The 21,949-nt window shown below is 60.8% G+C and overlaps 5 protein-coding genes across 11 annotated transcripts; 2 read left to right on the top strand and 3 right to left on the bottom strand.

Moving 5' to 3' along the window:
* Positions 1–4: 4 nt before the first annotated feature.
* LOC116236747 (class II histocompatibility antigen, M alpha chain) lies at positions 5–3,472 on the bottom strand. Of its 4 annotated transcripts, none has more exons than XM_031605544.2 (5): positions 3,388–3,472; positions 2,342–2,801; positions 1,404–1,670; positions 339–620; positions 5–246 (listed from the first exon to the last, which is right to left on the bottom strand). In XM_031605544.2, exons 2-5 carry the CDS (start codon positions 2,412–2,414, stop codon positions 77–79), a joined length of 792 nt encoding a protein of 263 aa, XP_031461404.1. In that variant the 5' UTR covers positions 2,415–2,801; positions 3,388–3,472; the 3' UTR covers positions 5–76. The 4 variants fall into 4 exon arrangements, with proteins under 4 accessions (XP_031461404.1, XP_031461405.1, XP_031461402.1 ...); XM_031605545.2 differs by having other exon boundaries at positions 2,342–2,626; positions 3,388–3,431; XM_031605542.2 differs by having other exon boundaries at positions 2,342–3,062; positions 3,388–3,402.
* A 667-nt stretch (positions 3,473–4,139) lies between these two features.
* On the top strand, positions 4,140–12,521 carry BRD2 (bromodomain containing 2). 4 transcript variants are annotated; one of them, XM_090129090.1, is made up of 12 exons: positions 4,140–6,235; positions 7,948–8,248; positions 9,084–9,221; positions 9,299–9,440; positions 9,522–9,730; positions 9,819–10,190; positions 10,275–10,403; positions 10,477–10,731; positions 10,873–11,009; positions 11,099–11,409; positions 11,491–11,613; positions 11,687–12,521. In XM_090129090.1, the coding sequence occupies exons 1-12, from the start codon at positions 6,207–6,209 to the stop codon at positions 11,815–11,817; spliced, it is 2,277 nt and encodes a 758-aa protein (XP_089985216.1). In that variant the 5' UTR covers positions 4,140–6,206; the 3' UTR covers positions 11,818–12,521. The 4 variants fall into 4 exon arrangements, with proteins under 4 accessions (XP_089985216.1, XP_031461386.1, XP_031461385.1 ...); XM_031605526.2 differs by having other exon boundaries at positions 10,849–11,009; XM_031605525.2 differs by having other exon boundaries at positions 4,142–6,235; positions 10,810–11,009.
* A 505-nt stretch (positions 12,522–13,026) lies between these two features.
* LOC116236744 (class II histocompatibility antigen, B-L beta chain) lies at positions 13,027–14,618 on the bottom strand. Its single transcript, XM_031605537.2, has 6 exons — positions 14,461–14,618; positions 13,985–14,254; positions 13,617–13,898; positions 13,418–13,528; positions 13,298–13,321; positions 13,027–13,184 (listed from the first exon to the last, which is right to left on the bottom strand). Exons 1-6 carry the CDS (start codon positions 14,549–14,551, stop codon positions 13,171–13,173), a joined length of 792 nt encoding a protein of 263 aa, XP_031461397.2. The 5' UTR covers positions 14,552–14,618; the 3' UTR covers positions 13,027–13,170.
* A 580-nt stretch (positions 14,619–15,198) lies between these two features.
* Positions 15,199–18,847, bottom strand: TAPBP (TAP binding protein). The gene is made up of 8 exons (XM_090129154.1): positions 18,740–18,847; positions 18,451–18,660; positions 17,638–17,877; positions 16,796–17,140; positions 15,947–16,285; positions 15,562–15,651; positions 15,352–15,377; positions 15,199–15,266 (listed from the first exon to the last, which is right to left on the bottom strand). The coding sequence occupies exons 1-8, from the start codon at positions 18,768–18,770 to the stop codon at positions 15,255–15,257; spliced, it is 1,293 nt and encodes a 430-aa protein (XP_089985280.1). The 5' UTR covers positions 18,771–18,847; the 3' UTR covers positions 15,199–15,254.
* A 1,034-nt stretch (positions 18,848–19,881) lies between these two features.
* Positions 19,882–21,614, top strand: LOC116236746 (class II histocompatibility antigen, B-L beta chain-like). Its single transcript, XM_031605539.2, has 6 exons — positions 19,882–20,035; positions 20,242–20,511; positions 20,598–20,879; positions 20,968–21,078; positions 21,174–21,197; positions 21,306–21,614. Exons 1-6 carry the CDS (start codon positions 19,945–19,947, stop codon positions 21,317–21,319), a joined length of 792 nt encoding a protein of 263 aa, XP_031461399.2. The 5' UTR covers positions 19,882–19,944; the 3' UTR covers positions 21,320–21,614.
* Positions 21,615–21,949: the final 335 nt, after the last annotated feature.

Below are 21,949 nucleotides of genomic sequence, written 5' to 3'. Positions count from 1 at the left end.
ACCGTGCTGCAAATGAAGGGCTTTAATTACATCACTGCCACCGTTCCCAAGCCGAGGGATCAACATATGGAGGATATCAATGAGTATGGGGTGAATGTCCCCGCTGTCCCCATTGTCCCCACGTACTGCCCCGGCGGGCGGAGAGCAGCAGCCCCAAACCCAGCAGTGCCAGCAGGATGCCCAGCGCCGTCACCGCACCGCACACCGCCATGGCCAACACGTCTGAAGGGATGGGGTCCTGGGGCACTGCGGGGACACAAAGCATTGCTCCCACCACTCACACCCCAATCAGCCACCGCTGCGGGGACACAAAGCATCGTCCCTGCGTCCCCACTCACCCCAGTAAGCCACCACAGAGATGTTGTCCCTCTCACGGGTGACAATGCAGGAGTAGATCTCACCAGAGTGAGGTGTCACCGCCAGGTAGGAGAAGCGCATGAAGCCCAGGTCCTCCATGGGAATGTACGTGAGGTGAGTGATGCCATCGGTGACGGGGATGCCGTCCCGCTGCCAGCTAATGGTGATGGCTGGGGGGAAGATGTTGCCCACCATACAGACCAGGGTGTTGGGATAGCCCAGTTGCAGTGGCTGCTGCAGGAAGACATCAGCCACCGGGATGCCTGCAGGAGGACACATCAATGGGGACACATCAGTGTAGATGCATCAGTGGGAACACATCAGTGGGAATGCATTAATGGGGGATGCATCACTGGGGACAGCATCATATTGGGGAAACATCATTGGGGATGCACCACTGGGGATAGCATCAACTGGGGATACATCAGTGAAGTCATACTGGTGGGGACACGTCACTGGAGACAGCATGGACTGGGGACACATCAGCGAGGACACATCGTTGGGGACAGCATCAATTGGGACATCTATTGGGAACACACATCACTGGGGAGACATCCTTGGGGACAGCATCGATTGGGATGTCCATTGCAGACAGCATCAATGGGGACAGCATTACAGGAGATAGCATAAATGGGGATGTCCACTGGGGACACATCAATGGGGATGGTATCAATGGAGATGTCCATGGGGAATAAATCAAAGGGGACAGGATCAACTGGGGATGTCCATTGGGGATGCATCAATGGGGACAGGATCAGTGAAGACAGCATCAACTGGGGATGTCCACTGGGAACACATCAGTGGGAATGAATGAATCAAGATAACTTCAACAAGAACTTCATCAGTTGGGGATGTCTACTGGGGACAGCATCACTGGGAACAGGATCAACTGGGGATGTCCATTGAGAACACATCAGTGGGGATAGCGTCAGTAGGGATGTATCAATGAGGATGCATCAACTGGGGATGTCCACTGGGGTCAGCATCATTGGGAACGCGTGGCTGGGGACCATCAGCAAGGTCATAGTGGGGACAGCAGCACCCACCCTTGGCTTCAGGCATTGGCCGTGGCCCAGTGGCGAGCCAGGTGAGCTCATCGTGCAGCTTGCGGCACAGCATGGTGTCGTGCTGCAGCTCCTGGGGCTGCTCAGTGCCCGTGGGCCACGCGGGGCCATCGGGGAGCTGCGACAGCCACTGCATGTTGGGGACATCGAATGAGAAGAGCTGCTCCGAGTCGAAGGCCACTGACAGCCCCAGTGATGGCGTGTCTGGCTGGCAGAAGAGCACCTCGGACAGAGTGTGCAGCGATGGCTCTGCAGGCAAGGACAGGAATGGGACACGGGGACACACCAGGCACACACACACACTGTGCACGGACACGTCTGCTGCATGCACACTCACTGCATGTGTACACACTCTGCATGCTGAGTGCACTTCAACTCGTGCATGCTTACACTTCCTCTTGCACCAATGCACCAACCACCCTTTGCACAACCTCTGCACTAACTAGTGCGCTCATCCTCCTGCTCAGATACTCCATGCACTAATGCACAAAGCACTCCATACACAGCCCCTTGCACCAGTGCACGTCCACTTCTTGCACCAATGCACAGAAGCCCTTGCACAAATGCACGCCTGTTTGCACTCCTCCCTTACACTAAAGCACAATGCATTCTTTGCACAGTCTCTTGAACTAGTAGTGCATGGCACCTCTTTCACTCCATTTCTCACACTCAACCCTGCTGCACTAATGCACCAACCACACCATGCACAGCCCCCTGCATGCGTGCAAGCACCCTCCTGCTCATCCTCCCCTTGCATCAATGCGCAAACACCCCTTGCACAACTCCTTGCACCAGTGCATGCCTACCCTTACTCCAGTGCACGATCCACTCCTTGCACAGCCCCTTGCGCTCCCCATACACGCATCTTGGACACCTCTGGCACTACCCCATGCCCACCCTATGCCCCCGCCTCTCCCTACCGGCTCTGACGCTCCCCAGGGCCGCCCCCAGCAGCGCTGCCACGAGCGCCCCGCGCCCGCTCGCAGCCCCCATCCCTCAGCTACCGGCAATCAGTTCAGCCAATGGCCGTATCAGGTGGCTCTATGCGTCAGCGGTTGCTAGGCAGAAGAAGGCCGCAGGACACTCGTGCGCGTCATCGGTTGCTAGGCAGAACAGATCCACGGGGAACACCAGCGCTGTGACAGGCGGCGATCGTGCGGCTCAACCAATGGCCGCGCTCCGCAATTACCTTGCGTCACTTGTTGCTAGGTAGAAGAAACTAGCGGGGAGCCCCGACGCTGTAATAGGCGCTGAACCACCCGCGAGCAATTAATAAGCACCGCTAATTAATGATGGAGAGGACGAGTGGGCTGCGTAGATCTCTGGGGTGTCTCATCACAGCGCGGATGTTGCTTTTGCGAGGGATTTTGAGAGAAAAGCCTGAGGTTTGATGGTAAAAACGTGTTTTGTAAAACTACGTATTTGGGGGATAAAAGCGTGGGATTTGGGGGGGTAAAAGTTGGGGTTTGGAGCCGAGGGGACATACTCGGGGCGTGTACTCCACTCCCTGCAGCAGTAGCTGCTCGCACTGCAATGCACCGCACTGCAATGCGCCCTCCCAGCTGGAATCGCTGCACCGCAGTCAGGTTTGCACAGCCCTACGGGCGAGATCAGCCCTCTGCAGTGCCGGCAGCTGCACCCCTGCAATGCCATACGCATCCCTGAGTGCATCCTTGCAATGCCAGGCACTGCTATCGGCGCACCCTTGCGATCCCAAGCACCCCCATTGGTGCACCCCCGCAATGCCATGCATCCCCACACTTGCACGCATGCAATGCCAGGCACACCCATAGGTGCGCCCTTGCAATGCTGTGCACTCCCACAGATACACCTTTGCAATGCCATTCACCTCCACAGCTGCACCCTTTGCAATGATATACGCGTCCAGAGGTGCACCCTTGCAACGCCGGGCACTCCCATAGGTGTACCCTTGCAATACCACGGGCCCCTACAGATGCACACTTACAATGCCGTGAATCTTCATGGCTGCAATCTTGCAACGCCATGCAACCCCACCGCAGCACCCCAGCAGCACTGCGCACACCCAGAGCCCCACCCCTCCCTCCTACCCCACATGCCCCCTGCACTGCGCATGCGCCCCATCACCCCCCTTGGAGCGGCGATAGGACCCCGTGGAGTCGCCCGGACTCCATGAATGGGGCCGTCGGAGTGGCGCGGGAGTATCACGTGACGGCGGGCGGCCAATCGCGGCGCAGCTGACGTAGCGCGTGGCTCCTTTTTCTGCCCTGGGATGTTTTTTTTGATTTTTTGCCCCAAAAACGGGGCTTTAAGGGGGCGACGAGAGGATGATATCGGGTCGGGGGTCGTGGCCCCCCGTGGGAGCGGCTCAGGTGAGTGAGGATGGGATAACTTCGCCCTTTTTTTATGATTTTATTTTATTTTTTTAACCAAAAAGACCCAATGGGGGGGGGAGGACACGTGAGCACGAGCTGTCCATCAAACCTTGTTCCGCCCCTCCGCCATCGAAGGAACCAAAGGGAGGCGAGGCCGACGGGCAGACCACCAATGGGCGGCGCCGCTTTGTGCGCGGCGCTTTTGGGGCGAAAAGCGCCATGTTTGGGTGTTCGCGCGGGGGCGGCGGCGGGGAGGGCCCGCGGGGATCCAAAGTGCTGTGTCACGGGGCGGGGGGGGGCGGCACCGGGGAGCGCCGTGGGGGGACCCCAAAGCCTTGTTGGGGTCCGGGATGGCTGTGGGGGGGTCTTTGAGGGCCTTTGGCGTGTGGGGCCGCAGGGGCTTGGGGTGGGGAGGAAAAGGGGGGTCTGTGGTCACGCGTGAGCTGGGGAGGTCGTGGGCAGCCTGAGGTTGCGCGGGGGGTTGCATTGAGCACACGCAGATTTGTTTTAAGGTGTTGGGGTGTCCGTAGGGTATCCAGGAGTGCTTTGGGGGGGAGCGTGCGGTGGCACTGAGCAACTCCGGATTGGGTTGGGGGCTTCGGAGAGGCAATGGGGCACCCCGGGATTGGCTGCGGGGTAGCATTGAGTTTCTCAGGATTAGTGATCGTGAGGACCCCGAGGTCGGCGTGGGGTGGCTGTGGGGTGGCATTGAGCACCCTGAGATCGGCGTGGGGTCGCCTCGAGGACCCCAGGATTGCTGTGTGGGAGCTCTGAGAGCCTCGAAATTGCTGTGGGGTGGCACTGAGCCCCCAAGATTGCCACGGGGGGAGGCAGCGGAGCCCCCTGTGCTATGGGGTGGCCTTGAGAAACTAAAGACTCCTACGGAGGGGCTGTGGAACGTCTCAGGATCGCTGTGGGGTGGTTCTGAGGACCGTAGAACCGGTGTGCGTGTGTGTAGAGGGGGGGGGGGTTGAGACCTCCGGCGTTGGTGTGGGGCAGCCTTGAGATTGGTTTGAGGGGGGGAGGCTTTGACGGTCCCAGTTGTTGTGGGGTGGTATTGAGGCCCCCCGAACTGCTGCAGGGTTGCTTTGGAGTAGCTGCGAGCCCTCCAGGGTTGCAGTGGGGAGGAGGGGCACGGAGCACCTCAGAATAGCCATGGGGTGGCCTCGACCCCCCCGGATCGCTGTGGGAGCGGGAGAGGGGACGGTCTGAGGACCCCATGACCACTGTGGGGTAGTACTGAACCCCCCAGGACAGCGCTGAGGGTCGCGATTACCTCAGGACCCCTCAGGATCCCCGGGGCCCGGCTCACCGCCTCACCACAGCTCAGCCCGCGGCTCACGGACCGCCGCAGCTCCGCTACTCGATGGCCGCTGCCGGCTGAGAGAGCCCCACCGAGCCCCGTAGGGAGGAGTGGGGTCCGCTGAGCCCCCTGAAGAGCCTTTTGGTGGAGGGTCTGAGCCCCCGGGACGCCCGCGCCCGTTGGCCGCCGCCACACAAAATGGCGGCGCCCGCCTCAGCCCTCCCCCTCCCTCTGCACCTTCGCGCGCGACAACAACAGCCAACAGCGCCGCCCTCACGTGGTCCGCGGTGGCCAATCGCCGCGCCGGGAATGTCAGCACTGACCAATGACAGTCCTAGTGCCGTGCGGAAGGGCGGGGGGGAGCGGCGCGGGTGAGTGGCGTGTGGGGCGGCCAAGAGGAGCGCTGCGCGGTGAGCACCGTCGCCCAATGAGGCAGCGGCGGGGCGGGTGCAAGCGGGTGGCTGACGTCAGCGCGTCCGCCCACCAATCAGCATCCAGGTGGTGTCTATATAAGGGCGGCCGGGGGCAGGCCGAGCGGCGCCATTTCGTGGGGACGAAGGGACGGTGCGGGTCGGGCTCGGCGCGCGCTGGGGGGCGGCCCCAATCCGCCTCCATCCTCCACCGGGCGGGCCCAGCCCCCGCCTTCGCGCTCCCGGACGGCTCCACCGGACCCTCCCCGGCCTCCGTAGCGACCCCTGCCTGCGGCCGCCGGCACCGATCCCTCTTCGGGGCCTACGAGCCAAGATGGAGCCCTCCCGCTGAACCATCCGCCTCCATCCGCCCTCCGCCCGCCTTCCATCCGCCTCACGCCGCCCTTCTGAGGATCCCTCCGGCTCCCAGCGGCGTTACCGGCCCTATATCGGCGGCGTCGCGGCGGGTTCCGAGCGCAGCGGAGAGCAGGAAGGTCCCCCCTCTCCATCCAGGCCCCGCCGCCATTTTCTCCGCTGATGTGAGGGCGCGCGGCGGGGCCCGGCCGGAGCCGCCGCCTCATGCCCGGCCGAGGGCCGCTGCCTTAACGGGCGCTGCTCGGTGGGCAAAGTGGGGGGGACGTCGGAGGAGGCGGCGGCGGGAGGAGGAGGAGGTGGAGGAGGAAGGCCGGGAGCCAGGGCCGGGCACGCAGCCGCCGGCATGCTGCAGAATGTGAATCCCCAGAGCAAGTAGGTGATGGGGGGCAGGAATGGGGGGCTGTGGGGGGTTGGCAGTTATGGACGGGGGTGGCAGCGCTGTGGGGCTGCTGTGTCCCAATATTCCACCTGGGGCCGATCACATCTCGTTTGCCTGCCGGTTGTCCTCGTTTATGTGCTCCTCATCCCCGTGGATCGATTGCTTGGGGACGGAGACGTGGCAGCCCCGCAGTCCCCGTGGATCCTGATGGGGACCTGGATCTTACAGGGCTATCGCTGTTTGTCTGCTCTCTGTCCCCATCGATTCTTTGGGGTCAGGGACACAGGGACTCAGTCCTACGGGGAATCCATCAGTCTCTCTGTCCCCATAGTTCCAACAGGGGCATGGGGACCTGAATCCTAAGGGGAGATGAGGCTGAGGTGTCCAAAATCTCTGCACCTGATATCAGTTGTATCCCATTGAGATGCTGCTTGTCCCTATTTATTCATTCCTTGTACATATGGGTTCTTTAGGGACTGGGACATGGTGACCTGGCACCCTTTAGGGACCCGCCGTTCCTTCCAATTTACCCAACAAGCTGCTTTTGGGGCTGTGGATCCTACAGGGGACCTGGCAGCCTGCTGTCCCTATGGATCCTAACAGGGACGTGGGGAGGTGCATAGTACAGAGTCATCCCGATAGATCTTCTGGGGACAGGGACATGAAGCCCTGAATCCTAGAGTGCATCCGACACTGCCATCCCCATGGATTCTTTGAGGACAGGGCATGGGACCCAGATCCTAAAGAGCCATCCCTATTTATCTGTTTCCCATCCCCGTGGATCCTTTGGGGTCAGGGATATAGGGTTACAATGGCTCCCTGCTGCTGCTGCCCCTTCATTGCCTGGGGATTGGGGTGCGGTGTGGACCTCCACCAGAGGTACGGGGCTTTTGTGTCACAGAGCTCTGAATTTGGGGTCACACAATCCCATTTATCTGCTGCTTGTTCCCATTTATCCACTTCCCATTCTTGTGGATCCTTCAGGGACGTGGGGACCCAGCAGCCCTGCAGTCCATATGGATTCTGTCAGGGACACAGGGGCACGGATCCTACAGGAACCTGGCAGCTTTGCTTTCCTCATGGATCCTGCCTGGGCAACCCCCATTTATCTACTCCTCACCCATCTGGTCCTTGGGGTCAGCATCACAAAGGCCTGGCAGCCTTTAGTGCCCTGCTGATTGAGCTGCTTTTGGGAGCACTGTCCCCACACTGAGGGTCCTGCCACCCTATAACACTGCTGCTGGGGTTGCTGCGTCCTTCTGTCACCTTCCTCCCTTGTCATTCCCACCACGTCCTTGGCAGGACGGGGAACACCCTGGGAGCTGTCTGAGAAAGCAGCCCCAGTGCTCGACATTCCCCATGTTTTCCTAGCGATAAATTCTCATGCTGCAGATATCCCACATCTCCCAGCTGCTTAAATCATTTTCCCACTTAAACTCTGCACCCATTACCAAACATTTGGTGTCCACTGTTGTGTTTCCAGTTTAGGGTCTGAGTGGGTGCTGCCTTGTCATGCTGTAGTGCAGGCTGTTCTACCCTGGGGTGGTGAAACTGCTGTGCACCGATGTCACCCCCTGCACCACCTCTTTGTTTCCTCTCACCTTCTTTTTATTATTTTTTTCCTGTTTTTTGAGCCGTTTTTGTGCACCTTGGTGGTGGAACGCTGGCCCCATCCCCGCTGATGATGTCTTTTGCTCCCTTGCAGGATTCTGGGGGAGGGAAATGCTGGGCTTATGGGTTTGGCAACGGAATCGACCCCGGGCAAACGCATCCGCAAACCCTCGCTGCTTTACGAGGGCTTCGAGAGCCCCACCATGGCCTCGGTGCCGGCCCTGCAGACCCCCCAGGCAAACCCCCCTCCGCCAGAGGTCTCGAACCCCAAAAAGCCCGGCCGGGTCACCAACCAGCTGCAGTACCTGCACAAAGTGGTGATGAAAGCCCTGTGGAAGCACCAGTTCGCTTGGCCTTTCCGTCAGCCCGTCGACGCCGTCAAGCTGGGTCTGCCGGTAATGTGCCCCCTCCTGTGGGTCCCCCAGCATGGCTGTGTGTCCCCAAATTTGTCCCCTGGGTGCTGAGGGCCACCCCGAGCCATGGTCCCCAGCCTGAGAGTGCCACAGGGACGGTGTTGTCCCCTCTATGGGCTCCACCACAGAGATGCAGCTGCAGGTGCCTGGGCTGTGCTGGCCTCGCCCTCTCTTAGGGGCGTAATCCCAACCCCACGGGCTCTGAAGCCCCCCCCAGTAGGTGACCTGATGTCCTCAGAGCTGCTGTCCCCTCCCAGTGCCACCGCACGGGTATGGCTGAGGTGACGCAGCTGCTCTAGAGGGAACCTGGACGTTTCCTCACCTAATCTCTTGTGCCCTGAATGCGTTTTGCAGATTCCCATCCATGAATTTGTAGAAGACATCTTGTGACCCCAATATTAAACGCCAGCCCCCCGTGCACCTGTGGCGCCCAAGGATTTAAAGCCCAGAGGTAAATTCCACATAGGTTTGCTCTTACTTTAGCGTTAGCGGCCCCATTGCACCTCGTGCTGCGGACAGTGGTGTTTTGGCTGTCCCCATAGCGTAGGCACCCCACAAGAGCACCTGAAGGTCCCTACAGAGCAGCACGGTGGCACTCTCGGGTGGGGACCAGACCCGGAGGTGTTTTTGCATCCCTTTGCACCCCTTTGCCCTGCTTTTGATGCATGGTGCGAGAGCGGATCTGTGTGCGTGTCAACATCCTGATGCTTTTTGGGATGTTGAGCTTCTAAAAACCCCAACCAACCACTTCTGGGGCCGGGAGGGGTGTGGTGTGGTCACCAATATGGCTCTGACTGTCCCTCCATCCCCTTTGCAGGATTACCACAAGATCATCAAGCAGCCCATGGACATGGGGACAATCAAGCGGCGCTTGGAGAACAACTACTACTGGGGGGCAGCTGAGTGCATGCAGGACTTCAACACCATGTTCACCAACTGCTACATCTACAACAAGGTGAGGGCTGTGGCATGGATTCTTTGGGGTCTGCGATGCCATCTCTGCATCCTGTAACATTTTGGTTGTCCCCGTAGCCCACAGATGACATCGTGCTGATGGCCCAAACCCTGGAGAAGATCTTCCTGCAGAAGGTAGCCCAGATGCCACCAGAAGAGCAGGAGATTGTGGTCCCAGTGGCCAAGAACAGCCACAAGAAAGGAGCATCACGGGCAGCAGGTACCTGGGGTTCTTTGGGTTGCACTTCAGGTGGAGCACTGAAGGTACTTTGGTGCTAATGGGGGTTCTGCCTGTCTGCAGCGCTCCTCGCAGGCCTCACAGCTGCTCAGCAAGTGCCAGCTGTCTCCTCTGTGTCCCACACTGCTGTGTACACCCCGAGCCCTGACATTGCCACCACCATCGTCAACATTCCCCACCCGTCCGTCATCTCCGCTCCGCTCCTCAAATCACTGCACTCCGCTGCCCCGGCCGTGCTGGCTGCACCTGCGCCCACCCAACCCGTGGCCAAGGTGGGAGATGGGAGCTCTTTGCTCACGGGAGGAGGCTCTGTGGGCTGTGCTAGGCCTCGCACTCATCAACCTTTCTATATTTTGGTAGAAAAAGGGTGTGAAGCGGAAAGCAGACACCACCACCCCCACCACCACTGCCATCATCGCCACCAGCGGCGAATCCTCCCCGTCAGCCACGCTGCTGGAGGCCAAGGCGGCCAAAATCCCTGCACGGCGCGAGAGTGGCCGCCCCATCAAACCCCCCAAGAAGGACTTGCCGGATTCCCAGCAGCACCAGACCTCCAAAAAGGGCAAATTGTCAGAGCAGCTCAAATACTGCAATGGCATCCTGAAGGAGCTGCTCTCCAAGAAGCACGCTGCCTACGCATGGCCCTTCTACAAGCCAGTCGATGCCTCGGCGCTGGGGCTGCACGATTACCACGAGATCATCAAACACCCCATGGACCTCAGCACCATCAAGGTTCGCTCAGGGACCCCGTGGGTGTTGGCACAGCCTCGTGGGGGCTTTGTGGGGATGGCTGCTCACCCCCTTCCCTCCCCACAGCGGAAGATGGAGAACCGGGACTACCATGACGCACAGGAGTTTGCTGCTGACGTCCGGTTAATGTTCTCCAACTGCTACAAATACAACCCACCTGACCACGACGTGGTGGCCATGGCCCGCAAGCTGCAGGTGGGTGCGGTCACCCAGCAGCCCCAGGAACCCCTAGCCCACCCAGCTCACCCCTCTGTGTCCTCTCTCTCAGGACGTCTTTGAGTTCAGCTACGCCAAGATGCCCGACGAGCCGCAGGACGCCAGCCCGCCCTCGGTGTCTGCCCCGCTGCTCGGAGCCCTCTCCAAATCCTCTTCCGAGGAATCCTCCAGCGATGAGGATGATGAAGATGAAGACGATGAGGATGATGATGAGGATGAGAGCAGCAGCGAGAGCTCATCGGAGAGCGAGGAGAGCTCTGACTCAGAGGAGGAACGTGCCAACCGCCTGGCAGAGCTGCAAGAGCAGGTGAGGACTGGAGCCGGGCCAGTGCTGCTGCCTGTGCCCGCTCCCCATGCCCGCCTCACCCCCTGTCTCCCCCCACAGCTGCGGGCCGTGCACGAGCAGCTGGCTGCCCTCTCACAGGGCCCCGTTTCCAAACCCAAAAAGAAGCGGGAGAAAAAGAAAAAGAAGAAATCAGAGAAGCACAAAGGGAGAGGAGGAGACGAGGAGAGCCGGGCACGTCAGGCGCAGCTCCGCAAAGCCAAGAAGGGCGGCGGCGGGGGGAGCGGCGGGGGCAGTTCCAAGTGAGTGTAGGCTGTTTTTTGGGGGATGGTGGTCGGCTGTGGGGTGATTCCTGACGTTCATTTTCCTGATGGTGCTTTGCTTCCTGCAGGAACTCAAAGAAAGCAGCAAAAGCCGCGCTGCCGCCTCCACCCGCCCTCTATGATTCAGAGGAGGAAGAGGAGAGCAAACCGATGACGTACGATGAGAAGAGGCAGCTGAGTCTGGACATCAACAAACTGCCTGGGGAGAAGCTGGGCCGTGTGGTGCACATCATCCAGTCCCGGGAGCCCTCCCTGCGTGATTCCAACCCCGAGGAGATCGAGATTGACTTCGAGACCCTCAAACCCTCCACGCTGCGTGAGCTGGAGCGCTATGTGCTGTCCTGCCTGCGGAAGAAACCCCGCAAACCCTACAGTGAGAGTGAGTGGGGGGCTGCGTTCAGGAGGGGGCGGCCCTGGGGGGGAGGTGGGACAGAGTGGGGCTGAACCCAACCTCTCACAGCCATGAAGAAGCCGGTGGGGAAGACGAAAGAGGAACTGGCACTGGAGAAGAAGCGAGAGCTGGAGAAACGGCTGCAGGATGTCAGTGGGCAGCTCAACTCTGCCAAGAAACCCCCCAAAAAGGGTGAGTGTGGGGACTGGGATGGGATTGGGGTGCGATCCATAGTGGTGCTGAGCACTTTTCTGTCTCATTGCAGCCAACGAGAAGCCCGAGTCAGCGCAGCAGGTGGCCGTTTCGCGGCTCAGCGCCTCCAGCTCCAGCTCCGACTCCAGCAGCTCCAGCTCCAGCTCCTCATCCTCGGACACCAGCGACTCGGATTCGGGTTAAACCCCACAGCACCACATGGGGTGACATCCCGAGCGGCTCTGCAGGACCGGGCTGGCGTGGAGCAGACTGAGAGCCCCCCAACAGCCCAGGGGACACCCCATGGACTCAGCTGGGGTCCTGGTGTGACCGGAGGCCCCTGAGCATCCCCAGGGCAGTGTGGGGCTGTGGGGTCGGACAAGGGGGGGGTCAGCAGTGCCCCCCAGCAGGTTTTACTGTTTGTTGTGTTAGGGTTGGCTTTTTTTTTTTTCTTTCTCCTGACTTCTGGGATTTTTTCCAAAACAAAGGGGGGGAGAAAAAGGTTTGGGGTTTTTAAGAAAAATTTAAAAAAAGAGAAAAAATTAAAAATAAAAAATAAAAAAAAAAGCATTTAAAGAAGGAAAACCACACAGTGAGGGGCTCTGCACCCCACCCCATTGTATTTGGAGGTTTTAATTTATTGGAGCTGCCCGGCCCCTGTACATAAAATCCCCCCCGGCACGCAGCGCCGCATGTTCCCACTGGGGGAGGGAGGGCCACCCCTTTTTTACGTTGACTGTATAATTTTTTTCTACTCGTTTTGGGTTTCCCCCCCCCTTTTTTTCTTTTCCCTTCTTTCACCCTCCTGCCCCACTGTTAGACCCTTAGAGCCGTGTTTTCATCTTACTGTATGTTTCCAACCTTTCAATTCTTTAACATGTAAATAAAGAAAATATTATTCGAGTTGAGCCGGGCTGTGGCTGTGTGTCCTCTGCTGGATGACAGATGACGTGGTGACAAATGACACAGCATCACTGCGTGGGCTGTCGCCACCCTGTGCTTGTAGGGACAGATCCAGGGCTCCATGTCTGTGTCCCCACACCACTGGTGGTGGCTTTGGGTTATCCATAGGGGTGGGCTGTGTGGTGAATAGGGAGAGATGAGGGAGGGAACATGAGGGGGCCCTGGGGGAACATGGGGTGACCACCGAGGAACCCCGGAGGTAACAGAACGTGGGGTGACCAAAAGGTGATAGTGGTGTGACCATGGAGTCTATATGAGGGCCATTGGGTGGCTATCAGCTCCCTATGGGTGGAATTGACCACCAAGATTGAGTCCAACCCGACCCTATGCCCACCACTCCATGTCTCGTAGGACCAATAGGGCGCTGGGTTCGCTTCCCCACGAAACTTTCACTTCCCTCCCCCCACGCAACGGAAAGTCCCCAATGGTTCACGGGCAGCGAAAGCGGCGTCAAAGTCAGCGCGTTTATTAGGATGGGGACAAAACGTGCATCGTGGTGACAGCTCGAGGGGACGCAATGGCAGCCCGAGGGAGAGCCGAGGACGCGGTCGGGGATGCAGGGGCTGCGGGTGGAGCGGCACGGCGAGGCAGCAGCTAATTCAGCATCCCTGCGGGGAGAGACGGGCAGAGCTGAGCCCCGCGCCGGGCTCGGGAACGGGAACGGAATGGGATCGGAAAGGGAAGGGGAATGGGAACGGAACGGAACGGAACGGGACGTTACCTGGAGCGGCGGCGACGGGGCGCCCTGAAACACAGCGACACCAGGTCAGCACGGCCGCAGCCCCCTCCCCACCCCCAGCCTCCCCCCCCCCCCGGTGCAGCCCCGCTCCCCAGCGCTCACCTTTGTGACCGCGCAGGAACACGACGAGCCCCAGCGCCAGGAAGACGAGCCCCAGCACGAAGCCCCCCACGCCCGTCAGCAGCTTGCTCCTGCCCGCGTCCGCCGGCGGCTCTGCGGGGACGAAGGCGGGGGCTCAGCGCCGGGGGCCGCGCTCCCGCTCCCGCTCCCCCCGCGGCGGGGCAGCGGCCGGGGGCCTTACCCCAAGGCTGGCTGACGGGCTGCCGCAGGCTGGCGTGCTCCACCCGGCACACGTAGCTGTCCCCGCGCCGCGGGACGGCCTCCAGCACCACCAGCACCTGGTACGTCCAGTCCCCGTTCTGCATCACGTCCGTGGACACCACGCGCTCCGTCTCCTCGCGCCCGTTGTGGAACCACTTCACCTCGATCTCCGGCGGGTAGAAGCCCGTCACGTAGCACGCCAGGCGGTCCGTTTCGGGCAGGGAGCCCGACTGCAGCGCCGACACCCTCACCTTGGGCTCCACTGCGGGGCACGGGGGCAGCGCTGCGGACCGACCGCCAGAGCGCGGCGCGAGCCCGGCCGTCCGCGCTGTGCCCCGCGGCACTCACCGCTCCTCTGCACCGTGAAGGACTCCCCAACCTCGTAGTTGTGCCGGCAGACCGTGTCCACTTCATTCATTCGTTGCTCCAGTAACGCGGTGTTGTTGTTCCGGTATTCAGCTTGCAGCTCACCCAGTGGTGTATCGGCCACGTATTTCCCCACGTCGCTGTCGAAGTGCGCGTACTGCTGCCGGTTGTAGATTTGCCTGTCCAGAAGCCTCACCTGCTGGGTGCCGTTCACGAAGTGGCACTCAGCTATCATACCGTAGAGGAAGAACGCTGCGGGCAGAGGGCACGGTCAGGGCTCACAGCCGCCCCCCGACAGATCCCCCGCCTATCCCCGGCCCCGCTGCCCCCCACAGCTGTTCTGCCCCCCCCGCCCTCCACCCCCCCGGAGCCCCGAGCGCCGCGCACGTCCAGCAGGGCTCCGGGGGTTTCTCCGGGGCGGACGCAGCGCCGTCCCCGCGCCGCGGCTCCGAGCTCACCCGAGGGCCGCGTGCCGGCGGCCGGCCGGGCTCCCAGCACCAGCAGTGCCACCAGCACGGCCCCCGCCGCCGGGACGCGCCCGCTCCCCATGGCTGCTGCCGCCGGACGATGGGGGACCCGGCACCCCGTGCCAGTCGCGAGCCCGGGGCCGGGCGGGGAGGGCCAATGAGCGGCGTCGGCGCCGGGCGGCGTCACCCGTCTCCAGGCAGAGTTCGGCGCCGCGGGGCTCCCTCCGACACACTGCCCCGTCGTGACCCCTTCGCTGCTCTCTTCCGTACAACGTTCCCCCCATTGCACCTCTGTGCTTCCCACGTGTGCGTCATTCGGTCTGCCCACCATCACACCACGTTCTCCCCATATCCCCCCGAGGGTTCACCGATGGTTACATCTCAGTTATGTCACGTTCCCAGGTGTCCTCACTGTCATCCAGATGCCTCCATGAGTTTGGAAATGACCACCACAGTGTCACCCAGATGTCAACATGTGATGGGACCTGATCATCCCTGATGGCATCCCCATGTCCAACTCAGGATGGGATCCCAATGTCACCCAATCCCATCCCAGTGTCACACAGATGTTCACAGGGGATGGCACCCAGATGTCCCCAGTGCCACTCAGCTGCCTCACCAACTCAAGACTTCCTCCCAGTACTCCCAGTGCTCTCAGTTTGCCCCCAGTTCCCTCCCCCCCACACCCAGATCTGGTTTGTGGGGACACCACCACACAGAGACAGAACATTTTTGGGTGAAAAACTCTTTATTCAGAGCTGAAGTGCTGAGAGCTGGAGTGGAGGTCACTGTGATTTCTGCAAGGCATTGGAATGAGAATGGTGAGTTTTGGGGTGTTTGGAGGTATTTTAGGGGTATTTTGTTTTTTGGGGGGGATGTTACCTTGGTTTCCTCTTCGGGTCGTGCAGCTGAGAGGAGAGAAAGAGTGAGTGGATGGGGACATGGGGGAATATGGGGACATGGGGGATGTGGGAGGACATGGGGACACTTGGCATCATTAGGATATTGGGACATAACGACATTGCTCATGGGGACATTGGGATATTGGGGTGTGAGGATGTGGGGGCTTTGGGATATGGGAACAGCACTCACCTGTAGGGTAGAGCCAACGGATGAGGCCACAAAGGATAAAAGCCACCAAGAAGAGCCCCGTGATGTCCTCCAGGTGTGGCCCCTCTGTGCCTTTGGGGACAACGACAGCCTGAAGCATGCTGTCACCACCCTGGGTGGGGTCTCCAGCCCTGGGGCTGTGGTCCCCAACCCAAATCCATGCATCTCTTCTTGTCCCAAGCCATGGTCCTGATGTCCCTGTGACACTCCTAACCATTGTCCCAATGTCTCTTGATGTCCCCAACCTCAGTTCCAGTGTCCCTTGGTGTCCCCAGCCACGATCTCAATGTCCCTTAGACCCACCTAACCATGCTCCCACCATCCCAATACCTCCACATGTCTCCAGCATCCCCACATCCCCCCTCACCAGCCAGGAGCAGTCGGACGGAGACGCGCATTGGTTTGGCCAGTGCAGTGTGGGTGACAACACAGCTGTAGACGTCCCCGTGGTGCTGGGGACGTGCAGGGATCAGCCGTGCTGCCGCCGTCCGGCTGTAGGTTCCATCAGCAGCCTGGCGGTGACCCGATGTCCAGCTGTCCATCACTGTGTCCCTGGGTGATCGCGATGGCCCTGAGCCCCCCGCGCGGCGCTGCCACGTCACTGTCACATCCAAGGGGTAGAAGCCAGACACGTGGCACTGCAGCTCTGCTGATGTCCCTGGGGTCACCACCAGGTTCTTTGGGGACAGCGTCACCTTGGGGGGCTCTGGAAGACATGTGGGGGAATGTTGGTTCCACATAGCCCATAGGGATCCATCCTATAGGGCTCATCCCCCCCAGTAAACCTATTGGTGGACTATGGGATGATGCCACCCCATCCTATAGGAATCATCATCCCATGTACCATTCCATACCATCCCATGTACCATTCTATCCCATCCCATCCCATCCCATCCCATCCCATCCCATCCCATCCCATACCATACCATACCATACCATACCATACCATACCATACCATGTACCGTACCACACCACACCACACCACACCATACCATACCATCACCCTATAGGATATATCATCATATCATCCTATAGGAATCACATCCCATAGGAATACCACCCAGCCCCATCCTCCCTGTAGCCGACATAGGAATACCACCTGGTCCCATATGTCCTATATGACCAATAGGAATACCACCTGGCTTTACACACCCCATAGGAACACCACCCAACCCCACACCCTATAGGAACACCTCCAGCCCCACGTGGACTCACCAAAGACATCGAGCTGCAGCACCGTCTGCGTGTGCCCATGGGGCAGGAACACGGAGCAGATGTAGGTGCCCTCATCCCCCGGTGATGGCCTCACCAGGCGCAGCGTCACCGCCGTCACCCCATCCCCATCCCGTGTCCCCAGCAGCAGTTCGGCCCCGGGGGTGGTGCGGGGGGCGCGGGCGGTGGAACTGTCATAGGCCAGCAGGACCCGACCCGCACCCCTGCTTTGGTGACGCCACTCAAGGATAAAGGGGGACTGGGGGGCGGCAAAGGCGCAGTGCAGGTGGGTGGGAGACCCCACACGGACCCGGAGTGTTGGGGTGTTGGTGAGCACCGCCAGGGACACTGCGGGGACATGGGGAGGTGAGGGGACATGGGGACACTGAAGGACATGGGGACAGTGGGGGGACATGGGGACACTGGGGGATGTGGGAAGGTGAGGGGACATGGGGACACTGCAGGGACACGGGGAGGTGAGGGGACATGGAGACACTGAAGGACATGGGGAGATGAGGGGACATGGGGATATTGGGAGATGTGGGACATGGGAACACTGGGGGACATGGAGAGGTGAGGGGACATGGGGAGGTGAGGGGACATGGGGATACTGGGGGATGTGGGGAGGTAAGGGGACACTGGGACATTGGAGGACATGAAGTGAGTGGACATGGGGATACTGGGAGACATGGAGACATTGAGGGGACATGGGGACACATGGAGAACATGGGGACGCATGGGTATTATAGGGATGCATGGAGACATTGGGACACATGGGGACACACTGAGGGATGGATAGGGACATGGGGACACCCAGGGACGGACATCCGAGGCCTCCCCCTTACCGGCAGCAGTGATGGTGCCTTCTGTGCCTGTCCCCCCCTGCAGCAGCGCAGTGGCACTGTACTGGGGGGTCCCCACTGCCGCCACCCACCACTGCCCTCCCGCGGCTTGGGGACTGCGGGCGTCAGGGTGCAGAGGGCGGCTCCATGGGGCAGAGACGGTCTGGGGGTTCGTGGGGTTCAGTTCACAGCTGGGGGGAGCCCGGGGGGGGACCCCAAGTGGGGTCAGAGCCCCCCAGGGGTCTGCGGGAGAGAGAGAGGTGAGAGGGAAGAAGGGGTCTGGAGGAATGGGGCTGGGGGAGTTATGGGGTCATTTTGGGGTTAATGGGGACATTGGGGACAGTTTGGGAGCTATTGGGGTTAATGGGGTCTCTGAGGGGGACATTGGGGACATTTGGGGGGGTAATTGGGATATTGGGGGTAATGGGAATCTTGGGGACTTTGGGAGACGTGGGGGGGTAATGGGGATTCTGGGGACATTGGTGACAATTTGGGGATGATAAGGACCATAGGGACATGGAGGAGCAACAGGGACCTTGGGAACATTGGGGTGATGGGGACACTGGGGAACATGGGGGACATTTTGGAGATAATGGGGATATGGGGAGTAATGGGAATCTTGGGGACACCGGGGGACATGAGGGGATTATAGGGACCGGGGGATCATGGGGGGGGGGGGGGGTCATGAGGATTTGGGGGACATTGGGGACATTTTGGGGGCGATGGGAACATTGTGCGAAGTAAAGGAGGGGGGGACATAGGGGGGGTGGGGACATGGCGGGGGGCACAACACGGTGCCGGGGGGTCCCCACGTACCGCTGACACTGAAGGTAACTTCGGGCTCCGGGCCGGGTTCGGGAGGGGTCTCCGCGTCCCCCCCAAAGCGCAGCAGTGCAGGACGGGCCTTTCCCCCCCCCGGCAGCCCCCCCCCGCGCCCCTCCCCCTCCAGCAGTGCGCAACGCACCGGAGCGGGGGAGGGCGGAGGGGAGGCGGCGAATTCCACCCTAAATTGGGACCAGAAGAGCCCTAGGGGCGGGGAAGAGGCTCAGCACGGGGGAGTGGATTTGGGGAGTGGGACATGAAGGGGTTCGGGGGGGGGTCTCACCCGCCAGCAGCAGCCGCAGCCCCGCAGCCATCGCTCTCCGCTGCTTTCGCTTTCGGCTTCGCTGTGGCCACGCCTCCTCCGTCACTTCGCAAATACTGATGATAAATCCCTGAAATCCATTAAAAATAAAAGGGTCAGAGTGGGGAAAGTCATTCAGAAACAGTTTTGGAGAGGGGTCATGGGTGGGACATCCCCTGCTTTCCCCATATGCTGACCTAAACACAGCCACTCCCACCCACCCCAGATCCCAGATGTAAGGATGAGGTTCCAGTACATATTTGACCCTTCTGCGCTTGCATGGGGGGGGGGTCTTTAGGGTGTCTTTGTGATCTTCAGTGGTCTTCAGTGGTCTTTGGTGAACTATGGTGATCTTCAGTGGTCTTTGGTGGTCATCAGTAGTCTTCAGAAGTCTTCAGTGGTCTTTGGTGATCTTTGGTGGTCGTCAGTGGTCTTCTGTGGCCTTTGGCAGTCATTGGTGGTCACTGGTGGTCTTCAGATATCTTCAGTGGTCTTTAATAAAGCTGTTGAGGAGCACCGCTCCCAGACAGACCCCTGGGGGACACAATTTGTCACCACCCCCACAGGGACATGCAGCAGCCATTGACCACAGTCCTCCAGCTGCAACCACCCAACCAATTCTTTATCCAAGGATAAGGACACTGTGAACACTTATCTCCAATTCAGTGATAAGGATGTGGTGTGGGACCATCCCAATGGCCATACACAAGACGGGGTAGATGATATGGGGTGACCACGAAGGGATCACAGAGAGGAACACTGAGTGACCACGAGGAGCAATGAAGAAAACACTGAAGAAAAACAGAAAATGGTGTGACCATGAGGGGACAACAGGAGGGAACAGAAGAAATATGGAATGAGAATGGGGTAACAAAGTGGTGACTGTGGCATCATTATGGTGAGACCACTGGATGACCATTGGATGACCATGGCCATACCGTGGGGTGAGCACTGGATGGCCATAGTGAGATCATGGGGGGACCACGGGGTGGGACGGGGGCCCTGGGGACCCCCGTGGGGCGGTGGGACGGCGGCAGAGTGTCGGAGGGAGCCCCGCGGCGCCGAACTCTGCCTGGAGACGGGTGACGCCGCCCGGCGCCGCCGACGCTCATTGGCCCTCCCCGCCCGGCCCCGGGCTCGCGGCCGGCGCGGGGTGCCGGGTCCCCCATCGTCCGGCGGCAGCAGCCATGGGGAGCGGGCGCGTCCCGGCGGCGGGGGCCGTGCTGGTGGCACTGCTGGCGCTGGGAGCCCGGCCGGCCGCCGGCACGCGGCCCTCGGGTGAGCTCGGAGCCGCGGCGCGGGGACGGCGCTGCGTCCGCCCCGGAGAAACCCCCGGAGCCCTGCTGGACGTGCGCGGCGCTCGGGGCTCCGGGGGGGTGGAGGGCGGGGGGGGCAGAACAGCTGTGGGGGACAGCGGGGCCGAGGAGGGGGCGGGGGTTCTGGCGGGGGCGGCTGTGAGCCCTGACCGTGCCCTCTGCCCGCAGCGTTCTTCCTCCGCGGTATGATAGCTGAGTGCCACTTCGTGAACGGCACCCAGCAGGTGAGGCTTCTGGAGAGGCACATCTACAACCGGCAGCAGTTCACACACTTCGACAGCGATGTGGGGAAGTACGTGGCCGATTCACCGCTGGGCGAGCTGCAAGCTGAATACCGGAACAACAACACCGCGTTACTAGAGCAACGAATGAATGCAGTGGACACGTACTGCCGGCACAACTACGAGGTTGGGGAGTCCTTCACGGTGCAGAGGAGAGGTGAGTGCCGCGGGGCACAGCGCGGACGGCCGGGCTCGCGCCGCGCTCTGGCGGTCGGTCCGCAGCGCTGCCCCCGTGCCCCGCAGTGGAGCCCAAGGTGAGGGTGTCGGCGCTGCAGTCGGGCTCCCTGCCCGAAACGGACCGCCTGGCGTGCTACGTGACGGGCTTCTACCCGCCGGAGATCGAGGTGAAGTGGTTCCACAACGGGCGCGAGGAGACGGAGCGCGTGGTGTCCACGGACGTGATGCAGAACGGGGACTGGACGTACCAGGTGCTGGTGGTGCTGGAGGCCGTCCCGCGGCGCGGGGACAGCTACGTGTGCCGGGTGGAGCACGCCAGCCTGCGGCAGCCCGTCAGCCAGCCTTGGGGTAAGGCCCCCGGCCCCGGCCCCGCCGCGGGGGGAGCGGGAGCGGGAGCGCGGCCCCCGGCGCTGAGCCCCCGCCTTCGTCCCCGCAGAGCCGCCGGCGGACGCGGGCAGGAGCAAGCTGCTGACGGGCGTGGGGGGCTTCGTGCTGGGGCTCGTCTTCCTGGCGCTGGGGCTCGTCGTGTTCCTGCGCGGTCACAAAGGTGAGCGCTGGGGAGCGGGGCTGCACCGGGGGAGGGGGAGGCTGGAGGCGGGGGGGGGGCTGCGGCCGCACTGACCTGGTGTCGCTGTGTTTCAGGGCGCCCCGTCGCCGCCGCTCCAGGTAACGTCCCGTTCCGTTCCGTTCCCGTTCCCTTTCCCTTTCCGATCCCATTCCGTTCCCGTTCCCGAGCCCGGCGCGGGGCTCAGCTCTGCCCGTCTCTCCCCGCAGGGATGCTGAATTAGCTGCTGCTCCGCCGATCCGCTCCACCCGCACCCCACGCATCCCCCACCGTCTCCTCGGCTCTCCCTCGGGCTGCCCCCCCTTGTGCCGCCCCTCTGCCGCCGCAGCGCCCGCTCTGTGCCCTCCCCAAGAAGAAGTCGCTCAGACGGCGTCCCGTTGTCTGCACATCCTTGGGGTCCTTCTGTCGTGCGACAGCAGGAGAGGGAAGTGGGAGGTCTGTGCTCTTCTATTCTCCTTCAGTGCCAGGTGGTGGTTTGGGTTCTTTAACGGAATAAATTCTTTTATTGCATAAAATCACCAGAAGGAATTGGTCTGTTGAGTTTGTAGGAGTGTTGGAGAGCGACAAAAATGTTACCTGTGAGCAAACATCGTTAAAAGTCGTTATCTGTGAATTTACCTCTTTACCCCTGCAGTGACACAGAAGGGAAAACACAAAACATAAATAATTTGCCGATTTATTCATCGATTTTAGGGTCCCTAAAATTGGGTTCACTGCCCTCCGAGTATTTCCCTATGGAGAAAAACGGGTGAAAATGGTTATTCCCTCCCTCCCCCCCAAAATCTGCTGCTGCATCGCGCTGGGTGAAGGTCGTTGTAAGCAGCGCACGGATTGCCCCGAAAATTGGGATTTT

The sequence above is a fragment of the Phasianus colchicus genome, chromosome 35 (genome assembly GCF_987193195.1).
Source record: "Phasianus colchicus chromosome 35, bPhaCol1.hap1.1, whole genome shotgun sequence".
Lineage (NCBI taxonomy): Eukaryota > Metazoa > Chordata > Aves > Galliformes > Phasianidae > Phasianus > Phasianus colchicus.
The sequence above is the reverse complement of the archived record's forward strand: the minus strand, read 5'-3'. Positions and strand labels throughout refer to the sequence as shown.